The 23,461-nt window shown below is 44.0% G+C and overlaps 1 protein-coding gene across 2 annotated transcripts in view; it reads right to left on the reverse strand.

Annotated features, from left to right (window-relative positions):
• Positions 1–21,912, reverse strand: part of bsnb (bassoon (presynaptic cytomatrix protein) b) — a 52,703-nt gene extending 30,791 nt beyond the window's left edge. For both annotated transcript variants that reach the window (XM_060857645.1, XM_060857644.1), the window contains exons 1-3: positions 21,490–21,912; positions 12,329–12,632; positions 4,299–5,279 (exon numbers count right to left, since the gene is read on the reverse strand). In XM_060857645.1, the coding sequence (XP_060713628.1) occupies positions 4,299–5,279; positions 12,329–12,632; positions 21,490–21,623 (1,419 nt within the window). In that variant the 5' untranslated portion in view covers positions 21,624–21,912. The remainder of the gene's footprint in view (positions 1–4,298; positions 5,280–12,328; positions 12,633–21,489) is intronic.
• Positions 21,913–23,461: the final 1,549 nt, after the last annotated feature.

Below are 23,461 nucleotides of genomic sequence, written 5' to 3' on the forward strand. Positions count from 1 at the left end.
AAATGTTCCGGAAATTTACCGGAAACTTTCCGCCCCTTTGCAACCCTATGTGTGTCACAACCTTGGATGGAAGGAGACAGACCCGTACGCAGGATAGCTTCAAATGACGGGGGTTTAATAAATGAGGAAGACATAGACAGGAAGACGATAACTGAAACAATACTAATGACGACATTTAACAATGACTAAACATGACAAGGGGTACACGTAACTAATGATTAAATATAAAAGACACTTAAATATAAAAGACAATGATGACACAATGAGGAGCAGGTGTGGTGACAGGGAGGAGAAGACGAAGGCGGGGCAGACACGTGACGACAACAATAGCACATGGCCAAAAGTCCGGGCTGAATCATGACAATGTGTCTGTGATAAATGTTCTGCATGTTTTGCTATAAAATTATATTTACAAATCACAAAATCACATCTGAGCTAATCCGCTTTATCAAACGTCGTTACTTTTATTCATAACTTTTGATGATTATTCACTGCCACTCGCTAGTTTATCAGATGAGCATAGATCCTAAATTAGCAAGGACTTATTCTTTTTGTGCTAAAGACAATTAGATGACTGTTTTCTGAAATAACATACATAAACATAGCTACCATAACTACCTAGCTAACTAACTAAGGCTAATTTGCTAACTAGCAAACTAGCTATGCTGTGGTTTTCCCTTATTTGTCACTCTGTTTGGTCTCATGTTTTATTTTCTTTTGTTTTTTTAAACAACAGATGGAGGGAAACAACATAATGAATCAGCACTAATACCCAACACACACACATACACACACACACACACACACACATATTCCGTCGTGTAACAATGCATTGTTTATTATATGGCATTTTCAATTTAATGAAATGTCAAGCTGCAAGTGAAAAACTGCAAGGACCACAAACAAGATTGATGAACAAACACACACACACACACACACACACACACACACACAGATGTATGCTAACATTTCTTAAAGACAGTAATGTGGATGAAGTGAGCCGCAAACGGCCATCTCACATCAAAATTAAGAGAAGGAACAGTAAGAGTAAGTGGTGCTATTTTCCTCAAACTGTGTGCAAGCTGAAAAGAAATGACACACACTTGGCTGATGTGAATTACCACACACACACACACACACACACACACACAGATATGTAATTATGGCCATCTCAATATACAGAAATGACACCTAACCACAGCTGACCTTTAACTTGATCCAAAGTTTGCTACATCAGCACTGCTAATGTACACAGCTTGCAAACATATAGTTTAGCCTTCACGTGGTAGCAAGAATCAAGCTTCAAAACTAACATGTTCATCTTTAGCTTTAGCTTTTGTTTCTGTGTGTGTGTGCGTGCGTGTGTGTGTTTGTGTGTGTGTGTGTGCGTGCATGTGTGTGTGTGTGTGTGTGTGTGTGTGTGCGTGCATGCAGACTGCTCAGGACTAAGCAAAGATCAATATATTTAAAATTTTATGTAGAATATCAACTACAACACACACACACACACATGATGGAAAGCAGATAAATTATGTATCCATGACATTCTGCGTTCCCATTAAAAAAAAAATCCAAAGCAGCCTCACTATACGAAGACAGAGATGCTGATCTCCACACACTCCAGAAGTTCATTAGTAGTAAAAGGCCAAATGCTCGACGAGATTAAGGTCAAACTCATTGGCGAGGTGCCGGCGGAGGTCCACGTTTGTTTAAGGAAGAGATTAGTAAACCCTCTCATAGTGTGTCGACAGAGAGACCATGCCAGCCACCTACACCACCTACACCATCTACACCAACACACATGTACACACCACCCTTAAATACTCCCACGCCTCTGTTCTGCTGCACCAGAAACATCATCCTGTGCCAAGATGAGCAGAACGCAGCACTGCTGAACTGCCAGCAGGAGAAAGCAGGTAATTAGCAAAGGGCTCTGACCTGCACCTTGTTTCACTGGAGGTATTTCTGTTCCTCTTGGTGACAGAGATGGAGCAGGCTGACATCGCTGCCAGGTCTACATGCCCAGAGTGGCATGTGATGTTGTTTTGCTATTTGCCAAATTTAATTTGTTTTTTTTTTCCCTCTCCCTGGTGCACCCGTGGGCCGGCAGAGCTCCTAGTTAAAGAAAAAAATAGTCTTTTGCTAACTAAGCTGAAAGTGACAAAGGTGAAAATAAAGTTCCACTTCTTCCGTGAAACTAAACAAGTAAATAATTCATTCATCTGGTTTTTTTTTCTTTCCATTCATACCTTCTTGTTTTGTTGCACCACGCAAACACATTCATACCTAGGGGCAAATTAGAGTCTTCTCTGAGTCACAGAATCAACCTGCATGTTTTTTCTCCAGGAAATTTTTAGGAAACCTTGGTGGAGAACATGCAAAGCTCATATCCCAAGCTCAGGATCAAACCAGCGATCCTGGACCAGCAGGATGGCAAAACTACACCTATTGCTGCATCCTGCTGCTCTACAAAGTTCATGCAATATGAAAATATTCAGGACCCAGAAGTAAAGAGCAACTTCCTCATGTGTTGATGCAATATGAGCAGGAGAGTTACATGCTGGAACTTGCAACAAGAAGAAAGAGAAACGACAGAAACAGATATGTAAAATCGGTGTCTCCGGATCATCTCTTTTTCTCTCACTCTCTCTCCCTTTAATGACAAACTCAACAGATGCAGAACATAACCTGTCTCTAACCACCCACGACCCCTAGGGTAAAACATTTTTCAACAAAATAGTACCACCCACCTCTGCCATCCCAAAACCCCCCATCTTCCACAAGCGAGCTACAAAACAGTTGCCGTTCCTCAGTTTCCATAGAGATGTGTGCTTTCTCTGGTGTGTGACAGCGCAGAGTGTGACTGAGCGTGCTCATAAAGCATCTCAGCACTCGTCCGAAAGCCTGTTATTACCACAATCATTCAATCGGGACCGATTTGCATAATTAAGGTCCGATCAGCTGCCTCCATGAATCATTAGCCCGAGTACTTCAGTGGCTCCAAACAGGGGTGTGAGAACTTAGGTTTGAAGTGGACTGGGTTTGATCAGCAGGGGCAACTTCGAGGACAAAGACTTATCTGCATACAAGGGGCAATTATTTAATTACAACTGAAAATGAAATGTCATCAGACTTGAACACCACACACAGGTACTCTTATTTATGCTCTTACTCATATATACACAAATGCACTGCCCCATACTTCAAAGCAGGAAGGGTACAGCAATGAATCCCTAAGAACATGCTAACGCGATGTTAAGTATACTGTGATGTTAAGTGTGTATATTGTGAGCAAAAACTAACAGCGTGGACCTTAAACGTTTCTGAAATGACACCACCTTGCATGTCATCCAATAACACGTTTAAAGGTGGGGTCTTCGTTGTTTGAAAGCCAATGTTGACATATAAAATCACCAAAACAAACACGTCCCTAATCCAAATGGGTCCCACCCCTGTATCGATAGCTCCGCCCACACACACACATACGTAACCCAGGCAACTAATGGAAAAAAATGTGTCTTTATCATAGCTGAAGGGAAGAACAATACGATTGTAGATAAACAAACAAGCAAAAATGTCACACAAGCATAATCATGTAAAGGACAAAGACATATATTAGTTCTGTGTAACAAAACAAAACCAACGTTACTCACCTATCGAGAAGGAAAAAAGCGCCTCGGCGTCTTAAGTAAAGTTGGTCACATATTCACAGTTTCCCAAGTCAATAACTCCTGAGCTAAACACTGTTACTACACAAAACACGGTTGTAGCTGCGTCTCTACATTACTACGATAGAAAAGAGGTGTTATTTGTGTAGTAACAGTGTTTAGCTCAGGAGTTATTGACTCAGGAAACTCCAATCTGTGAATATGTGACCAACTTCCTGCTCCTTCAGTTCTCTCCAGCGCTGGAAAGCCGATCCTATATTAACACGTCCTACATCTTACCTTATCGTAAGTCTTTCTTCTCTTTCTTTCTTTGTTTTTATCCTCCATGTCAATGTTAAAACCGCTTTCTGCTAATGTTACATGCGCACTGAACATTCTCTCCGCCCATATTGACAAGACACGCCCCTTTCTGCTCATTGGCTACACATTTGTTTTGATTTTTGTTTTGTTTGTCGGCCCGACGCAGTTTTCTGAAACATTTCTCAAACATCGGAGACCCCACCTTTAACTAAATTTTTTATTCTTATTGACATTTTACTCTCATTGTTTTCTCCCATAAAAAACATCACCACGCGCAAAGAAATTAGGACAAATTGTTCTTGACCACCTTTAGGAAGCCTGATGTCTTACCTCAGTGAGATGCGGTGTGGGGTTGAAGCCACACAGGTTGCACACCTGGGCATGGCACTGGGTGCAGTGGTTGTAATTGGGAGGTTCTGTAGGGACACCAACATTTAGCTCGGTCTTGCACAGCGGGCAGCATACTTTTGGTCTACTCTTCTGCTGCTGAGATGGCGTCGCAGGTTGGGGTCCGGGTTTTGTGGTTGCTGTTGGAGTCTTCTGAGGTGTCTGAGGCTGAGACTGAGACTGAGGCTGCGGCTGGTCAACCGATATCAGGCTGCTGGCCTGGTTGAGAAGGGATGCGCCAAATCCGAAGAGCTTGCCAAATGGCTGGTCAGAAGAAGGAGTCTGTGATTTGGTGGGAGTTGCAGGCTGGGATTGAGATTTTCGTTGAGTTTGAGGGGTCGGCGGAAGATTTGGTTGGGTCTGTGACGGTGTTGGAGGTTGGGATTGAGGTTTTACTTGGGTTTGGGCTGATGGAGTAGTCTGGGGTTGTGGTTTTGCTTGGGTTTGGGCTGATGGAGTAGTCTGGGGTTGTGGTTTTGCTTGGGTTTGGGCTGATGGAGTAGTCTGGGGTTGTGGTTTTGCTTGGGTTTGGGCTGATGGAGTAGTCTGGGGTTGTGATTTTGCTTGGGTTTGGGCTGATGGAGTAGTCTGGGGTTGAGGTTTTACTTGGGTTTGGGCTGATGGAGTAGTCTGGGGTTGTGGTTTTGCTTGGGTTTGGGCTGATGGAGAAGGTTGGGGTTGAGGTTTTGTTTGGGTCTGGGTTTTCAGGGGGGTGGATGGTTGAGATTGAGATTTTATTTCATTCTGGGATACAGGAAAAGGTTTGGGTTGATTTGAAGATGGAGTCTGGGGTGCCGTTCGGGGTTGGGCTTTGGTGGGCTGTTGCGGAGAATGGATCTGCTGCTGGCTCTTGGATCTTGGGGTGTCCATATCCATTCCTAATGCTCTTTGCATCTGGCAGTTCAGACACAGCCATTCCTGCACCTGAGCAACAAAGACAAGAAACAAGAAAGAATGAATAAGAGAGAGAGAGAGAGAGAGAGAGAGAGAGAGTGAGAGCGAGAGAGAGTGAGTGAGAGAGCGAGAGAGAGTGAGTGAGAGAGAGAGAGACAGAGAGAGACCTTGTGTCATCCCCCTTGTGATCAAATGCATTGGATATATTATATGAACAGCAGCTATGCCAATAAAGCCACACTGAATTATTAAAGAGAGAAAGAAAGTCAGCGCTACAGGGGTTTCATTAAACATTTCACATAAGCTTACAAGCTTTGTTAGTATTTTATCATATGACAGCTGCCTGGTTGTCTAACACCTGATACTACAACCCAAAGAACCACTCGAGTGTAAACAGCTCACTCCGCAGTTTATATAATTACTATTCACAATAAACAATGACATGACAACAAAGAGTTGTTAATAAGATTATTGAGCACTGTGCTTCTCAAACCCCGAGTGTTTTATCACTCACCTGATTCAGCTCATCAGATCATTAACAAGCACTTCATGAGGTTAAACTGTTAGTGTGAAATCAGAGGAAACACAAACACGATCGGAGCCCAAAGTGCCGACTCAGGGCCCTGATGGAGCTGGGCTTTCAAATTACCTGCAAATTTTATTCCAACTTTTTCCACTTAAAGCCACGTACATCTGTCTCACTCAAATACACACACACCTGTCTCACTCAAATACACACACACCTGTCTCACACAAATACACACACACCTGTCCCACTCAAATACACACACACCTGTCTCACTCAAATACACACACATATCTGTCTCACTCAAATACACACACATCTGACTCACTCAAATACACACATATGTCTCACTCAAATACACACACACCTGTCTCACTCAAATACACACACACCTGTCTCACTCAAATACACACACACCTGTCTCACACAAATACACACACACCTGTCTCACTCAAATACACACACACCTGTCTCACTCAAATACACACACATCTGTCTCACTCAAATACACACACATCTGACTCACTCAAATACACACATATGTCTCACTCAAATACACACACACCTGTCTCACTCAAATACACACACACCTGTCTCACTCAAATACACACACACCTGTCTCACTCAAATACACACACACCTGTCTCACTCAAATACACACACATCTGTCTCACTCAAATACACACACACCTGTCTCACTCAAATACACACACACCTGTCTCACTCAAATACACACACACCTGTCTCACTCAAATACACACACACCTGTCCCACTCAAATACACACACACCTGTCTCACTCAAATACACACACACCTGTCTCACTCAAATACACACACACCTGTCCCACTCAAACACAGACACCTCTCACTCAAATACACACACACCTGTCTCACTCAAATACACACACACCTGTCCCACTCAAACACAGACACCTGTCTCACTCAAATACACACACACTTGTCTCACTCAAATACACACACATCTGTCTCACTCAAATACACACACACCTGTCTCACTCAAATACACACACCTGTCCCACTCAAATACACACACACCTGTCTCACTCAAATACACACACATCTGTCTCACACAAATACACACACACCTGTCTCACTCAAATACACACACACCTGTCTCACTCAAATACACACACATCTGTCTCACTCAAATACACACACACACCTGTCCCACTCAAATACACACACACCTGTCTCACTCAAATACACACACACCTGTCTCACTCAAATACACACACACCTGTCTCACTCAAATACACACACACCTGTCCCACTCAAACACAGACACCTCTCACTCAAATACACACACACCTGTCTCACTCAAATACACACACACCTGTCCCACTCAAACACAGACACCTGTCTCACTCAAATACACACACACTTGTCTCACTCAAATACACACACATCTGTCTCACTCAAATACACACACACCTGTCTCACTCAAATACACACACCTGTCCCACTCAAATACACACACACCTGTCTCACTCAAATACACACACCTGTCCCACTCAAATACACACACACCTGTCTCACTCACTTGCAAGTCTTAGATACCCATCTTACTTCCCCTATCTATGTATTTATGCACTAATATAACTCTCTCTCTCTCTCTCTCTCTCTCTCTCTCTCTCTCTTCTTGTCTTTCTATTTTCCTCATGCAGGTGATGAGGTGAGACAGATTGAGCATGTGAGATTTGAAGCTTTTGTATGATAATTGGCAATGCAGAGAAAGAACATCTGCTGAAATCGTGGTGCGTTCACACTGCTTATATAATGTTTGTGCATGTGTGTGTGTGTGTGTGTGTGTGTGTGTGTGTGTGTGTGTGTGTGTGTGTGTGTGTGTGTGTGTTTGTGACAGCAAACTTCAATCATGGCACCCCCTACTGACCATGTGTCTTGAAAACACACACACACATTAAGTAGCTTTTATTGTCAGTGAACTCATCATTAGCATGGCTCTCATTTGCATTTCTTTCACTATGAACTCATTTGAACAGGACATCAAAGTTAAACTGAAGCTGCAGAAGGACAGTTTCAGTAAACGAGTCTGACTTATAACGGAATAAAAATAAAATATCCGCCTTGCTCCACATCACATCACAAGTTTAGGCCACGCCTCCTACCTGAGCATGATAATGTTGTTGAGTGACACTAATCATGGTGCTGAGAAAGTACCTGGGACTGGTTTAGGTCTCTTACCTAATTTTATCGTCATTTTGTCATCCGTGAGCATTAACACAGAGACCACGCCTACTTCGTGAGACTGACATGTATAGACCACGCCCCCTTTAGAAAGCCTGTCTAATCTGATGAAATTAACAAATAAATTTAAACTACATCTGTCTCAGTGGACGTGTTTGGGAGAAGTGTGCATCATAATGTTGTGTTATTGTGCTGGTTTTACTGCAGGTGGTGTAAATAAAGAGGCTTCGCCAAGTGGTCATTGTGTCAGCCTGTTGTGTGTTTGTGTGTGTGTGTGTGTGTGTGTGTATGTGTGTGTGTGTGTGTGTGTGTGTGTGTGTGTGTGTGTGTGTGTGTGTGTGTGTATGTGTCTCGCTCACACCTCAGCTCCCAGGTGACACCACAATACAGTCCCAGAATAGACAGACACACTGGAATGAGTGTTAATTCAGCAAATACTTTCATCTTGCGAGTCACGTCGGATGGAGGAGCAGAGAACAACTGCATAAGCTGAGCGTCATTACATTAGCAGGTTGGAGGCAGAGGTGAGTGAGTGCAGACAGAACAAACACCACTTTCAGCAGTCCTCCTTAGAGGGAAAAGGGTTTTAATTAACGAGTCTCCACCAATCAAGAGAAGGCAGGAGTCATGACATCAGAGTCGACCTGATATCACTGTGAACAAGCTCACATCTTTACTCGAGGATCACGCCTTCACTCCACCACTCCACCACTCCAGAACGCCATCACTCCACCACTCCACCACTCTACCACTCCATCACTCCACCACTCCACCACGCCACCACTCCACCAATCTATCACTCCACCACTCCACCACGCCACCATGCCACCACGCCACCACTCCACCACTCCATCACGCCATCACTCCACCACTCCACCACTCCACCAATCTATCACTCCACCACTCCACCATGCCACCACTCCATCACTCCACCACGCCACCACTCCACCAATCTATCACTCCACCACGCCACCACTCCACCAATCTATCACTCCACCACGCCACCACTCCACCACTCCACCACTCCATCACTCCATCACTCCATCATGCCATCATGCCAACACGCCATCACAACACCAATCTATCACTCCATCACTCCATCACGCCATCTCTACACCACTCCTTCATGCCATCACGCCATCACTTCACTACGCCATCACAGCCTCACTCCATCTATCCACCCCTCCACCACTGGGGTATCACTTCACCCCTCCATCACTACACCCCTCCACCACTTCACCCCACCATCACTCCACCACTTCACCCATCCACCTCTCCACCACTCCATCACTCTATCTCTCCATAACTCCACCACCTTATCACTTCATCACTCCATCAAGCCACCACTCCATCACTCTATTTCTCCATCACTCCACCACCTTATCACTTCACCCATCCACCACTCCATCACTCCACCACTTAAACATAGTGGAGATATGATCATCAGATGCTGTTTTACACTTTTTAAAAAGTGCTGCTCTATTTTTTGATTTTCACATAATCACATAAACCTGAATAAAAAATGACATGATTACGAGTCCACAATTCCCAGTGTGGAGTTCAGTCAACGAGTCCTCACTTTAGTATGAGGAGGAGACGTCATGTACCATGATTTTTTTATTCTTCTGAGCCAAAGCTGGAATCTTCAGAAGCTTCAAGGTTTGAGGACATTTCTGATGTAAGCCATGAAATTCTAACGAGGGATATCATTTGCTCCTGCTCCCCAAAACCCCACCAAAACCACACACACCCCAACACACACAGAACAACAGCCCCTATGTGAGGATCCGGAGAAGGTCCTGCCAAGACACCAGCACTGAAGGTGGGAAGAAGATCTCTCAAGGACTGGCACTGATCTGTTTGTGAGTGTGGGATGGCGTGTGTGTGTGTGTGTGTGTGTGTGCAGTCCAGATGGCTCCATGCTCACTTCCTGCTGCCAGTCTTATGACTGATTCTGCAGCTAAAATTCAGAAGGCGCTCATAAACCCGACATCAGTTTAATATTAACATTAATCACCTTTATCATTTCACACTTAGACTTTATTACTTTCTTTAACATTTACACAAAAGTGTGTTTTTATTCCCCAAAAGCAGCAGGGAGGAGAACACACAACACACACAATTACAGACAACACACACAATACAAACCACACACACAATAACACACGCAACAAGACTACACACAACACACACAATTACACACAACACAGAAAATTTCACACACAACACACAAATACACAAAACAAACAACACACATTATTACACAGACGACACAGAAGAATACACAAACAACACACACACAACACAGAAGAATTAACACATATTACAAGGTTACACACAACACACACAAATACACTCAGAACACACACAACACACACAAAGATTCACACATGATTACACACAACACACACGAATACACACAAAACACAGGAATACACACAGAACACACACAACACACACACATGATTACACACAACGCACTCGAATACAGTCAAAACAGACACAACACACACACAAATACTCACACATGATTACACACAACACACAGGAATACACACAGAACACACACAACACACACACACACAAATACTCACACATGATTACACACAACACACACGAATACACACAGAACACACACACAGAACACACGCACACAACACACAGGAATACACACAACACTCTCACACACACACACACACGCACACAACACACAGGAATACACACAGAGTAGCAGACAGATCGTCACGCTCAGTATCAGATCTGTCTGCACTTCCTAAAGCTCTGTCTGTTTTTACTCGGTCAAAAACTGCTTTTGTGTTTTCTTTCTTTCTCATTTATTTACAGTCCCCTCCTCTCTCTTTGCTCTTCTATACCTTCCCATCTTCACTCGTCCTTATTCCCCCCCCGCTCTTTCTCTCTCTCTCTCTCTCTCTCTCTCTCTCTCTCTCTCTCTCTCTGAGTGGTGGAGGATTGCAGGAAGATCTATAAATAGAGACTGGCCCGATGGCTGAGTGCTCGAGGTGCTGCATTCTGTAGTGGAGACCACTGAAGTGTGTCCTCTCTCTCCCTCTCTCTCCCCCTCTCTCTCCCTCTCTCTCTCTCTCTCACTCCCTCTCTCTCTCCCACTCTATCTCTCCCGCTCTCTCTCTCTTTCTAACCACTAAATTTAATTTAATTTGTATCAATATTTTAATATCTCTTTTACCCCAAATTCCTATTGGTCTTTCTTTCACTCTCACACATACACCCTCTCCCTCTCTTTTCTCACTCATTCTCTTGCCTTTACCAGTCCCCTTCTCTCTCTCTCTCTCTCTCTCTCTCTCTCTCTCTCTCTCTTTTCTCAGAGCCGTTCTGTCTTTTTCCATCCTCATCTGTCACACACAAACGCCTCTATCTCTCTCTCTCACTCTCTGACTGTGTGTGTGTGCATGTGTGTCTGTGTGTGTGTGTGTGTGTGTGTGTTCACTAACAATAAAAAGGAGTTTGTTTTGTGTAACAATTTATTCCTGGTGTGAACATTCAACGTTTCAGATAAATGAAGCAATATCTAAACTAATATATTTAGGCACTTTGTAAATATAAAGAAAAATCTAGACGAGCGCTAGTTTAACGTGACCGTTGGTTTTTCCCCCAACAGTTAGACCCCTTGAGGTCTTGACTTCCCAGTTGTCATTAACACAGTATTCTTAGCCAGCTTATGCTAGCCACAAGGCCCTAATTACAGCTAGCCATGGTATTTAGTTGTCCACATTAGCTCAGTGTCGTTTCATGCTAACCCAGATAAACTAGCATGCACTAATCACACACGTTATTGCACCGAGGTTTTGGATGTATGGAACATAAACGATGTCCAGAATGCGATGTGTGTCAAGGGATTTTTTTTGACACAGAGACAGTGAGAGATTGTGGTGACTGAGGCACAAAGGAACTTTTTAATGCACATAACACATCTATCAATGTCTGGATTCCCCCAATGAGCTCCAGAGCACAGGCCATACTTCCTCCATGGAGCAGCAAGGTCACTCAGTGGTCTCTTTATCTATTTTCCTCTGTCATCCTCACTCTTTTTCTCTATCTGTTATCTGTCAAGCTCTTTATCTCTCTCTCTCTCTGTCTCTCTTTCATCTCAGCTATGCCACTCTGGGTGACTGGTGAAATCTTTTATATTCTACATCAGCAGAATCAGCACACGGCGAGGGCTAAGATGTGAAGAGACGAGGCCGTACATCAGAGTTCGGTCAGAGTTAGTTGTGAAATGATGACCATTAAATCTGGCCTCCAAGTAAACATACAGAGAGAAGATAGTTAATGCTGATAAACTCTTACCTCTGTGAGGTGTGGGTTGGGGTTGAAGCCACACTGGTTGCACACCGTGGTGCGACACTGAGTGCACGTGTTGCAGTTGGGCTGTCCGTCCGTCACGCCCATCAAGTCGGCTGTCTTACACACCGGGCACAGCTTACTGCTGGGCATCGGGGCAATCTGCGGCAAAGAGTAGGGCGATTTAGGGCCGCCAGAGTCCCCCTGAGGGCTCTTATGGGGGGAGTGACTCTGATCCCGGACGTTGCCACCCGAACCCCCTGGTTTGGGCCCATTACTGGGGTCTGTGTGGGGGGGTTTGCCTTGGATGCTGTCAGAAAAACAAGAAACAAAAAGGAAATCAGCAGATGAATCAGAATCATGTTCCTTTAATAGAATCAGTAATCAATGTACTGAATCAGAATCACTTTTCTTCAACAGAATCAGGAATCAATTTAATGAATCAGAATCACTTTCCTTCAACAGAATCAGGAATCAATGTAATGAATCAGAATCACTTTCCTTCAATAAACTCAGGAAATCAATGTACTGAATCAGAATCACTTTCCTTCAACAGAATCAGGAATCAATGTAATGAATCAGATTCACTTTTCTTCAACAGAATCAGGAATCGATGAACTGAATCAGAATAACGTTCCTTTAACAGAATCAGGAATCAATGTAATGAATCAGAATCACTTTCCTTCAACAGAATCAAGATATCAACATAGTGAATCAGAATCACTTTTATCCGCAGAAGTTACATAATCGTGATACTGTAGCGGAAACCTCTGTGTCAAAGAATCAGTGTAAATCAAGAGCTTTTTTATTATGAATCACTGTTATTCCCTTGATAAATCAGGCTTGTGTAATGAATCTGAATCACTTATTTATCAGAAGTCAAGGAATCAGAAGGCTATACTTTATTCAACACAGTGTAAAAATAACCGTCACAAATCAGAAAATCTTCAATTTCAGCGATCGTGTGTCCTGAATCAGCATCGGCTTTAAACACAGACGAGTTAATAACAAAAACACCTGTGCTTATAACACTTTTTGACCTTAAGCGCTCTTTTAAGGGTTAAGATGCTTTATAAATAACTTTTATCTTTACTAGGATCTAATCTTTCATTTTAAGGGGAAACACCAACATTATTAAGAATTTTCTTAGAATTATGTCAATAGGAGAAAATCTTTACGATAAGAATCTTTATGAATTTGGGCCCTGTTTTATTTATTTATTTATTTGTTTGTTTGTTTGTTTGTTTGTTTGTTTTTGTTAAGTATGACCTTAAACAGCATCACTGACTGCTTCAACGTCACGGTGTCACAATGTCATGTTTGCTGCTATTTAAGCTCTCGTGCAGCTCCCACACGTCTCTCTAAGGTCTTCCACGGTGACAGGGGCTTAATTAATCTATCAATACAAACAAGGTTTCTGTTCACAGGACAGAATATTAACTCTCATACACACACACACACACACACACACGGAAGTTAGGGGCCTCATGATATTGCCCCTCGAACATTTAGACTCAGGTGTGACAGGAAGAGGAAGGCCCGGGGTGCAGGAGTACATGCTCTCTGCTTGTTCTTCTCTCTCACATTATCTGAGGGGAAAAAAAAAATCCCCAACAAGAAATAATGAAATACCAATGTTAGAGAAGAAAGGCACAGGCGTGTACAGCGTGCCGACTCTCCACAGCTGAAATCACTATTTCTCCATGAAGAAGAGTGACTCAGCGGGAAAACGGCAGCGACAGAGCGAGCAGGAATGAGAAAGCGAGTCTGAGCCGGGAACTGAAATCGAGCATGAAGGCGATTTCATCAGGTTTGGAGAGAAACGTGCGCCGAACGCCTACAGATCTGGCAGCCGCCTCCGCTTCGCCAAGCACCAAAATAAATACAAGTGCAAGTGAAATGAACAAATATGATTCCCAGACACTTCATTTCAGCCACAGTACAAACACACTTAACGTGGCTGCACAAAATTGGATTCCGGCTCAACCATGAGGCTCTTTTTCCACCTAAAATGGATTTCTTGTACTTTTTGTTGCTGCAGTTGGATGCTTCCTGCTGTGTGAATTTCTAAAGACTATCCACTGCCGTCTCCTTCACGTCACGTGTTTTTGTTAGCATCACTTTAGCGAGCTAGCTGTGCTGATCGTGAGCTTATAAGGCATTATACAGTGAAGTGTGTGAGGTATATTTACTGGAACAGGATATGGTGAAGGGCTGAGGAGAAGCTCTGAGGAGAAATGAGTTAACTGGGTTTAATATAATATTTATCCAGGTGTGAAGAGTTATACGTTCGGTGACGCACACAGAGGCCACGCCCATAAGTGTATGCGTGCAGTGCATTGTGGGAAACCTGCTGAGAAGAGCACCGGATGTCTTCATACAGCATGATATCAGCTTCAAATGGAATGATTTCTACACTAATAAAACCATAAAACAAGACACAATATAGCTCAGAGTCTATCGGAGCGCGTTCATGTTTTCGTGTTTGTTCAGAACCTCAGAGGTTTAAATGAGTGGAAACATCTCTGGAGGAGATGAGATCAAAGTCTCTGCTGCTTTCGTCAATATTCTGCTTTCTCATTTCAATTAAAAGTACAGAGAACTGCAGGAAGCCTTCACTTAGTGCTCACACACATCTGCCTCTGTGTGTGTGTGTGTGTGTGTGTGTGTGTGTGTGTGTGTGTGTGTATTCCTGGTCACTACATGTGATATATTGTAACTGTGTAGACGAACAAACGGGCCGTGTGTTTTCCATGAAAGTGCAATGATTTGAATTAGCAAACGCATTAGCATTTAGCAGACGCCCTTATCCACATTTGGACTTACATTTTCATCGCATTTTTATACAACTGAGCAATTATGGGTTAAGGGCCTTGCTCAGGGGCCCAACAATGGCAGCTTAGTGGACTTGGGATTTGAACTCACAACCTTTCGATTGGTCGTCCAGCACCTTAACCATTAGGTTACCACACACACACACATCATTGACAGTATCTTATTAAATACACCACACACACTTCCACGCACAAATCATGTAGCTCTTGATGCGCATGTATGTGTGTGTGTGTGTGTGTGTGTAAAATTAGCATCTGTCAGGTTTATGCTAATCCCATTAGCTAGTATGTGAACTACAGCAACACAATTTTCCATCAGTTTTAGCTCATCTGATTGTATAGTGTGACTTAGGTGGCTACGTGTTAGCAGCTAGCTTATCAGCTAGGATAATCAGCTAAGTGAGTAACATGAAAGCATGTAGCTAGCAGTCACACAGTCGCGTGCGATTACCATCACAGAGTCTTTACGCTAGTCACCGTTAGCTAGCAAGACGAATAAGCTACAGCGATCTCTCTAAGAACGCGATTGTCTGTATGAATAAGTCATGTGAAGTGTCGAGTTCTTTCCTTCTCTCTCTCTCACACACACACACACACACACACACAGTAGAGTTTGTTGTTCATTAGCACAACACTGTCCTGAAGTGTTAAAGTGTTAAGGTGTGATTTTTAGCCATGGGAAAAGTTTGAACACAGTCACAGTTCAGCTAAAATAACAGTGAGGATAACAGCACAGCTGCCATGTCTCCATACACAACGGTGGCTGTGTTAGCGCTCAATGCTAAGTGAACTTACATGACCATTCTAGAGTCTGTACAGTATAACAACACATCTGAGGAACTCCTGGATGATTCTGACACTTTTTCGGCTGTCTGTATAAAAGATTCGACAGCTAGCTTAATCCTCAGGATTGATAATTAGCGAGCTTAGAATTGATACTTCTTAGTCTTCTTATGTTTTAACACGTAACATTGGTGTGTTAGCATCCCAGTGTTATGCTAAATACCTAAAGCTAGAGCACTGAACAACCTCCAGCCACACGGGTGATGTTTGTGATTGATCTCCATACAAAAGAGCTAACACTAGCTCGCTAATTCATCATTAGCTACTTGAACCTCTGCCTATAAATGGTGCTGTTGCCTAGCAACCAAGCAACAACAATTTTTACAGTTACAGTATTTATTTAGCGGAAAAGTGGACACGTGTGTTTGACACGCAGCCTATAGCTTCAGCTCCTGTACAATTCACTGTTATCTTTCTTCATCTGTTTGCTTTTACGTCGTATTTTTCAATCCGTCCAAGAGGAACAGAAACATTTCAGATTCTTTTCCCCCGTTTCACGTTAGACGTTGAATAATAACGAGTGTATGGAATCGCACTGTGCCCCCCACCGTCACTGCTTTACGAGCTGCATCGCAGCTCTCATGCAATTAGTCAATGCTCTGCTAATTTGTTTGGAGCTGCGTGACACAATCGTAGCTTGATTGCTTTTCGATACTCGACGTTGTTGCCGCTGGCTAGCACGCTAGTTTCTGCTGCACAAAAGCAGGCAGAGATTTCATGCTCGTGCTTCAAGCATCCACTGCAGCAGCACAGAGCAGCTGAATCAATCTTTAAAAAACCCTCCAGAGTGCGTCTGCTCCTGCTTTCATGGAAATACAGGCTAGTGTTTCACACACGGACGAGAAGCTCGGTATCGGCTGTGAGTTATTATCATCAGTGGTCTGAGCCAAGCAGGAAAAATACAGCTGCTTCCTGGAGAGAAGTCTCGCTTACTCGCCCTCCAGAGACTCCTTTATAACTGAGTCAATAACAGGCCTGAGAGAGGTGTGTGTGTGTGTGTGTGTGTGTGTGTGTGTGTGTGTGTAATAGGGTGAGAGTTACAGACATCCTGGTGTATCAAGGCTCCTCCTTTTGGCCTGTGTGCTTATTGGTTTCAGTAAAGTGGGTGTGACCAATGTGCTTATCAGTGTCAGTGAATGGGGCGTGGCCTGTGTGTTTGTCAGTGAAGAGGGGGCGTGACATGCATGATTGTCATTTTGAGTAAAGGGGACGTGGCCTGTGTTCTCACTTGTGTCTATAAAAGGGGCGTGGATTATATGTTCACTGGTGACTGTAAATGGGGCGTGGCCTGTGTGCTCATTGGTGTCTGGAAAGGGGGCGTGGCCTGTGTGCTTGTCAATCTCAGTGATGGATTAGGATCCAACACCCACATCCAACCGAAAACCGAAGCATGTGAAAAACAGTATATCCCTCCGTGTCCTCTTTCACACCTCATCATGTGTGTGTGTGCGTGTGTGTGTGTGTGTGTGTGTGTGTGTCTGGCTCACTTTCATCTCACTTTACCAACAGTCATGTCGCTGTACGCCTGTTCAGGGTGACTTCACGAGACTCAATCCTACCCTGTGTTAGTGAAGTAATAAATGGGGTTGATGGAGGCCAGAAAGCGTGACCATGAGAGATGACAGAGAAACAGAGAGAGACAGTGAGAGAGAGAGAGAGAGAGAGAGAGAGAGAGAGAGAGAGAGAGAGAGAGAGAGAGAGAAACAGAGAGAGACAGACAGAGGAGAGAGAGACAGAGAGAGACATAGAGAGAGAGACAGAGAGAGAAACAGAGAGACAGACAGAGAGAGAGAGAGACATAGAGTGAGAGACAGAGAGAGAGACAGACAGACAGACAGACAGACAGACAGACAGAGAGAAGCAGAAAGCGACAGACAGAGGGAAAGAGAGAGAGAGAGAGAGAGAGAGAGAGAGAGAGAGAGAAAGCCTCAGACTTCATGAATGCACATTTATTGGATTGTGGTGTCATTATGAAACAGTCTCTTTTATCAGCATGATGTCCTTTCTCTGTCTGAAAGGAAATACACCATCAATTCATGTCCTTTCATTTTTGTGCTCTCTAAATCTCCCCACCTCTCTCTCTCTCTCTCTCTCTCTCTCTCTCTCTCTCTACAGGCATGCCCAGAACCATTTTACACCACCGTGTACTCCAAATAGATTTGCTTCTCCCTGATCTTGTTCTGACCAATCAGAAAGCTGCTTAACCAGCATGTGAACTACACATGAAATTACCACCAATCAGTGACATCTGATTTGGGCGATCAGCTGATCAGTCTGCCGTCCTGTAATTGGGCCGTGAGTGTCACATGATCCATCTCCAACACATCCTGAACAGAGGGTGAGCTCACTTCTCTCCTGTCACCACTGTTTTGGTCTCTTTTGACTGTAACTGTACTGAGATGAATCCTTAAAGGTAACCCTGAAGCCTACAGGTGCGTGACTACTAGGATCCCTTTCTGATATGCAGCATCTTCACGTTTCGACTTATTATAAACAGTGTACACGGCCTGGTCTGGACGCTCACTAGAGACACTTCTCATTAGTCTCTGAGTTTCAGAGTGAATCAGAAACCTTTTCATTTCACTGTAAAAGCTTACAGTCTTAGTGGACATGAAGAACCTGAGACAATAACACCCTCTGTATAAGGGAGGATATAAAGAGTGTTGGACCTGGAAACACTGAACAGAAGGGGTCTGTTAGCGAGGACATGAGCGTGATGCTGTAAAGAGTCGGGGGACATCCCAAACGTTCGTTTATCTCCATGTAGAATGTTTGTGAAGAAGAATTGTAGAAAAGAGCCTGTAGAGAGGCAACTAGTGGAGGTCCAGAACAATGTTGTGACTTGACATAAGACCTGAACGTGTCTTTGACATCTTTAATGTAGAAAGTGAAGGTTGTGATGAAACTGCACTGTGTGTTCAGTCTGACTAACAGGAGACGCAGCTGAATCTCTACAATTAGACGTGCCTGTGGTTACTGGGGTCTAACCGGCACCACAATCCTCTTCATCCCAGAGCTGCTTATATGTTCCAGCACAGAATGAGACACTTAGATTGTAACTGTGTGTGTGTGTGTGTGTGAGTGAATATTAAAGAGGGTGTGGTATGTATTAGAATGGTGTATTTCAGATTAAAACTGATGTGTGTTAGAATGAGACCGAGCGAGCGAGAGACCTGATGCTCCGGACTCGTGGGAAAACCTGATGATGCATGAAATCTGCCTCCACCTGCCTCCTGTCTGTCAAAGGTCCTCTCACTCTCTCTCTCTCTCTCTCTCTCTCTCACACAAACACACCCTCACACCCACACCCACACACTGTACGTCTCAAATACACACCCACCCACTCTCTCTCTCTCTCTCTCTCACTCACAAACACACCCCCACCCCCACACACTGTATGTCTCAAATACAAAATCACCCACCCACACACACACTCTCCCTCTCTCTCTCACATACACACACACTCATTTTTCACACACACACACACTCACACACACACACACACACACACACTCTCTCTCTCAGGGATGCAGCTATACACTCACTGGAGAGATAGAGTTTCAGCACACAACGCAGAGAAACATGAACAGAACATTATTTTCTCTGCACAAAGAGAGAGAGAGAGAGAGAGAGAGAGAGAGAGAGAGAGAGAGAGAGAGAGAGTGAGAGAGAGAGGGAGAGAGAGAGTGAGAGGGAGAGAGAGAGAGAGAGAGAATGGAGTGGATTCTTCACCTTCTTGTATTCTTCACAAGATTCTTCACTTGCATTTGTAACAAATGAACAAATGATTCTCATCATAATTTTATCAATAGTTAGTTCAGCAGCACTTCATCAGGCCTCACTCTGACCAGCCGTGAAACACACACACACACACACACACACACACACACACACACACACACACACAGCAGGTTTGAGGCGTGTCCTGATAATTGATTATATTCAACATTTAACACACACAATAGTGTAACATAATAAAAAGGTTTCAGCAACAAATATGGGGGAATAAACTGGACACTGGAATGTTTCACACACACTCGTGTGTCAACGCTGTACACATTAACACTGGAGAGTTCAGACTCTTTGTAGCCACAATTCACACAGCTTTTGGCCCCGCCCACTGAGCCTTAACTAGGTAGACTTTTGGCTCCACCCTGGCTTTAAAGTTGGGTCAGTCAACTTGGTCTTTGTTGAATGAGTATCGTCTTAAGTCTGAATAAGTATATTTACATGGTGTGTGTTCCTAAACACAAAACAGTCCGAGTTTTGAGAACATTATTATAATCATTGGTAAAAAAAAAAAACAGTCACATTTCTACTAGGTGTTTACGAATCAGACCAATCAGACTGACGCATCGATTTATAAACGACCGAAATGAGACGAGGAAATGATCATAGTGACAAATGGACAGACAGCAGTGTGGGAGAAAAGAATTAAGACATTTAAACCGATGAGTAGATGGAGATACTCAGTAATGAGATTTTTGGGTATGGTCTCCACCTCACCAGCATGTGCAGATTAGCAGCAGCTTCATGGCAGCAGATGGAAATCGACATTAGTCACGTATCGATTTTTACATCAAACAGCATCACTTCATGTCACAACAGAGTCAGCAGGTCAAATATTCAAGCTTTGCCTTGAGAATAGAAATCTTCTCACACAGCATGGTGGAAGGCTGATGTTTACACACCCAACACTGACTCTAAACAGTTCAGTGCTTTTTATGAACACATAACTGATTATATATATATATATCTATATATATCTATATATATATATAGATATATATATATAGCTGCAAAAATGCTACGTTGCTGTTCCAGTTATATAAAACCTCGGGATCAGTAGTCAGCACACTGAACATACTGAACTGTACTGAACTGATCGAGCCGTATTAATCCTGGAGAAATTATGACTCTATAACCGTCATCATGGTATTAATAATTTTAGCTATATTGTTATAGGATGAAGAACTACTGACTTTAGTGTCACTGCAGGAATATAAAGTGTTACAGTGGCTGAAGAAATGCTGTTATATATATATATAGGGAGAGAGAGAGAGAGAGAGACAGACAGACAGACAGACAGACAGACAGACAGACAGACAGACAGACAGACAGACAGATAGATAGATAGATAGATAGTTAGATAGATAGATAGATAGATAGATAGATGTAAGTCATCCACACCTTTGCTGGTGGTCACACTGCTGCTGCTGTATTTTATTATTATTTATTTTCTATCGGCAGACAGTTTTACTAACAGCAGCAGTGTGTTCACAGACATGGCTGCTTTCCTGTACAACACACTGATCATCTGAACATCATTAACAGCTGATCCAGGTGTAGTGTGTGTGTGTGAGGAGGTTGAGCACGTTGTCACTCCTGACACCCGACTATACGGTAAGATCACTCATTATTACAGCTCATGTTGTTATGGTTATAAGCCCAGATGTTTGTCGGTAGAGACGCAGTGCAGCCCGCTCTCACCTGTCCGGTCCCGGCCCGGGTGCTGCGCGCGCTCCGGTGCTCGGCTCGCTGAGCTGTCCAGCGCGCGGTGGTGCTGAAACGGAAGCGGCTCCCGGCTGGCCCGCCTCCCCCTCGAGGCTCGCCTCGTTCCCCATTTACCGACACGGAGGAGTGAGAGACAGACAGAGAGACAGAGAGAGAGCGCGAGAAAGACACACACAGACACGCGCGGCCCGTTCGGTCGACGGGTTTTCACCGACGGACGAATAACGAGAATAAATGAAAAGAAAGACAGAGAGAGAGAGAGAAAGAGAGAGAGAGCGCGCGAGAGTCAGCGCAGCTCCGCTTCCGCCATCATCATTATCATCATCATCATCATCATCATCACCACCACCGCCACCACCACAACCCGACGATCCGGCGACGAGCGAGCAGAACGGCGGAGCACGGGAAGGGCCAAGCGGCGGCGCGCACGCAAACAAACGGGAGCGCGCCCGCACGCGCCCTAGATCCGAGCTCGCTCCTTCGTCCACGGTGTCTCGAGCGCAGCGCCCCTATAGGTCCACCTGAATCTGAACACGCAGACACCCGGATGTGCAGAGCCGGCTACACACACACACACACACACACACACACACTTATACACAGACACACACACCTATACACACACATTCACACACACACCTATACTGTACACACATTCACACACACACACACACACCTATACACAGACACACACACATTCTCACACACACATACACAAACATTCACACATACACACACCTATATACACACACGCATTCACACACAAAAAGGACGCAAAATAGAAACTTGGCGTGTCGCTAGGTGGTAATTTGTTAAGAAGAAGAAGAATGGTTCTTTTCGATGATGATGATGATGATGATAATATAGATGATTAGTAGCAGTATCATCTATACTTATCTGAAACATTCGCATCCTCTATGATCTGAGTCAGTGCTCATATTACCGAGAAGATTAAAGGAGTCACTGTGATCATATAGAAGTGCTCCTTAAACACACACACTGTCTGTCTGTCTGTCTGTCTCTATCTTTTAATCAGATTTCCTTTGTTGGTGCTCTGTGTGTGTTAGTGAGTGAGAGAGAGAGAGAGAGAGAGAGAGAGAGAGAGAGAGAGAGAGAGAGAGAGAGAGATGGACTCACTTTATTATTGACTCTCCTATTTTCTGCCACATTACTTGATGTAAAAGAAAACACAAAGTTGTTGATTTTTCCCGATGGCTAATTAATTACACAGCAAACTCAGCAGTGTGTCTCTAAAAGACCTTCGTGCTGCTTTGTGAATTCAGGTGCTGTACAGAGTTGTCAGTTAGACTGTGTTGTAAGCTCATCCTGTACTTTCATCACAGCGTCGGTGAGGCGTGCTGAGACTGTGCTCAGGCTTCACGAGGGATTTAAACACTGATGATGATCCAGAAAGCTCTCTGATGTGTGATATCAACACCGCTTCCCCACCAGCACCTGCACAGCAGCGAGAGAAAAGACACATGCAGCACATTCTCAAAGTCACTAAACTCTTCTGAAAGACAGCAAAGCAACCAACCACACACACACACACACACCTGATCAGCCTGATTGATGCACAGCTGCCTCAGTAGCTGATGAAGTGATTTGTACATCATCACAGAGTCGCTTTCAGACTCCGAGTCAGTCATCAGAGGGGGAACGGAGACGCACAGAGAGACACCATGCAGCAAATCTAATCTTAAGTCAAACAAATCGTATGTGAAAATTGGGCCTAGGTGTTAAAATGCTGTGGTTTGTGCCGAGGGCATCGTGAACACGTCAACTTCTTCACCGCAGCAGAAGGCCACGATCACGGAAAAAGTACCGGATTAAGGGTTCGCCCGAGTCCACCCCGGCGTCCGAGGTCAGCAGGACACGACTAAAGAGGACTCGCTCTTCGCTCTGCTCACTAGGACGTCATGAAAACATCTGACAGCTGTCATTAAAC

This window comes from Tachysurus vachellii, chromosome 22 (assembly GCF_030014155.1).
Source record: "Tachysurus vachellii isolate PV-2020 chromosome 22, HZAU_Pvac_v1, whole genome shotgun sequence".
Lineage (NCBI taxonomy): Eukaryota > Metazoa > Chordata > Actinopteri > Siluriformes > Bagridae > Tachysurus > Tachysurus vachellii.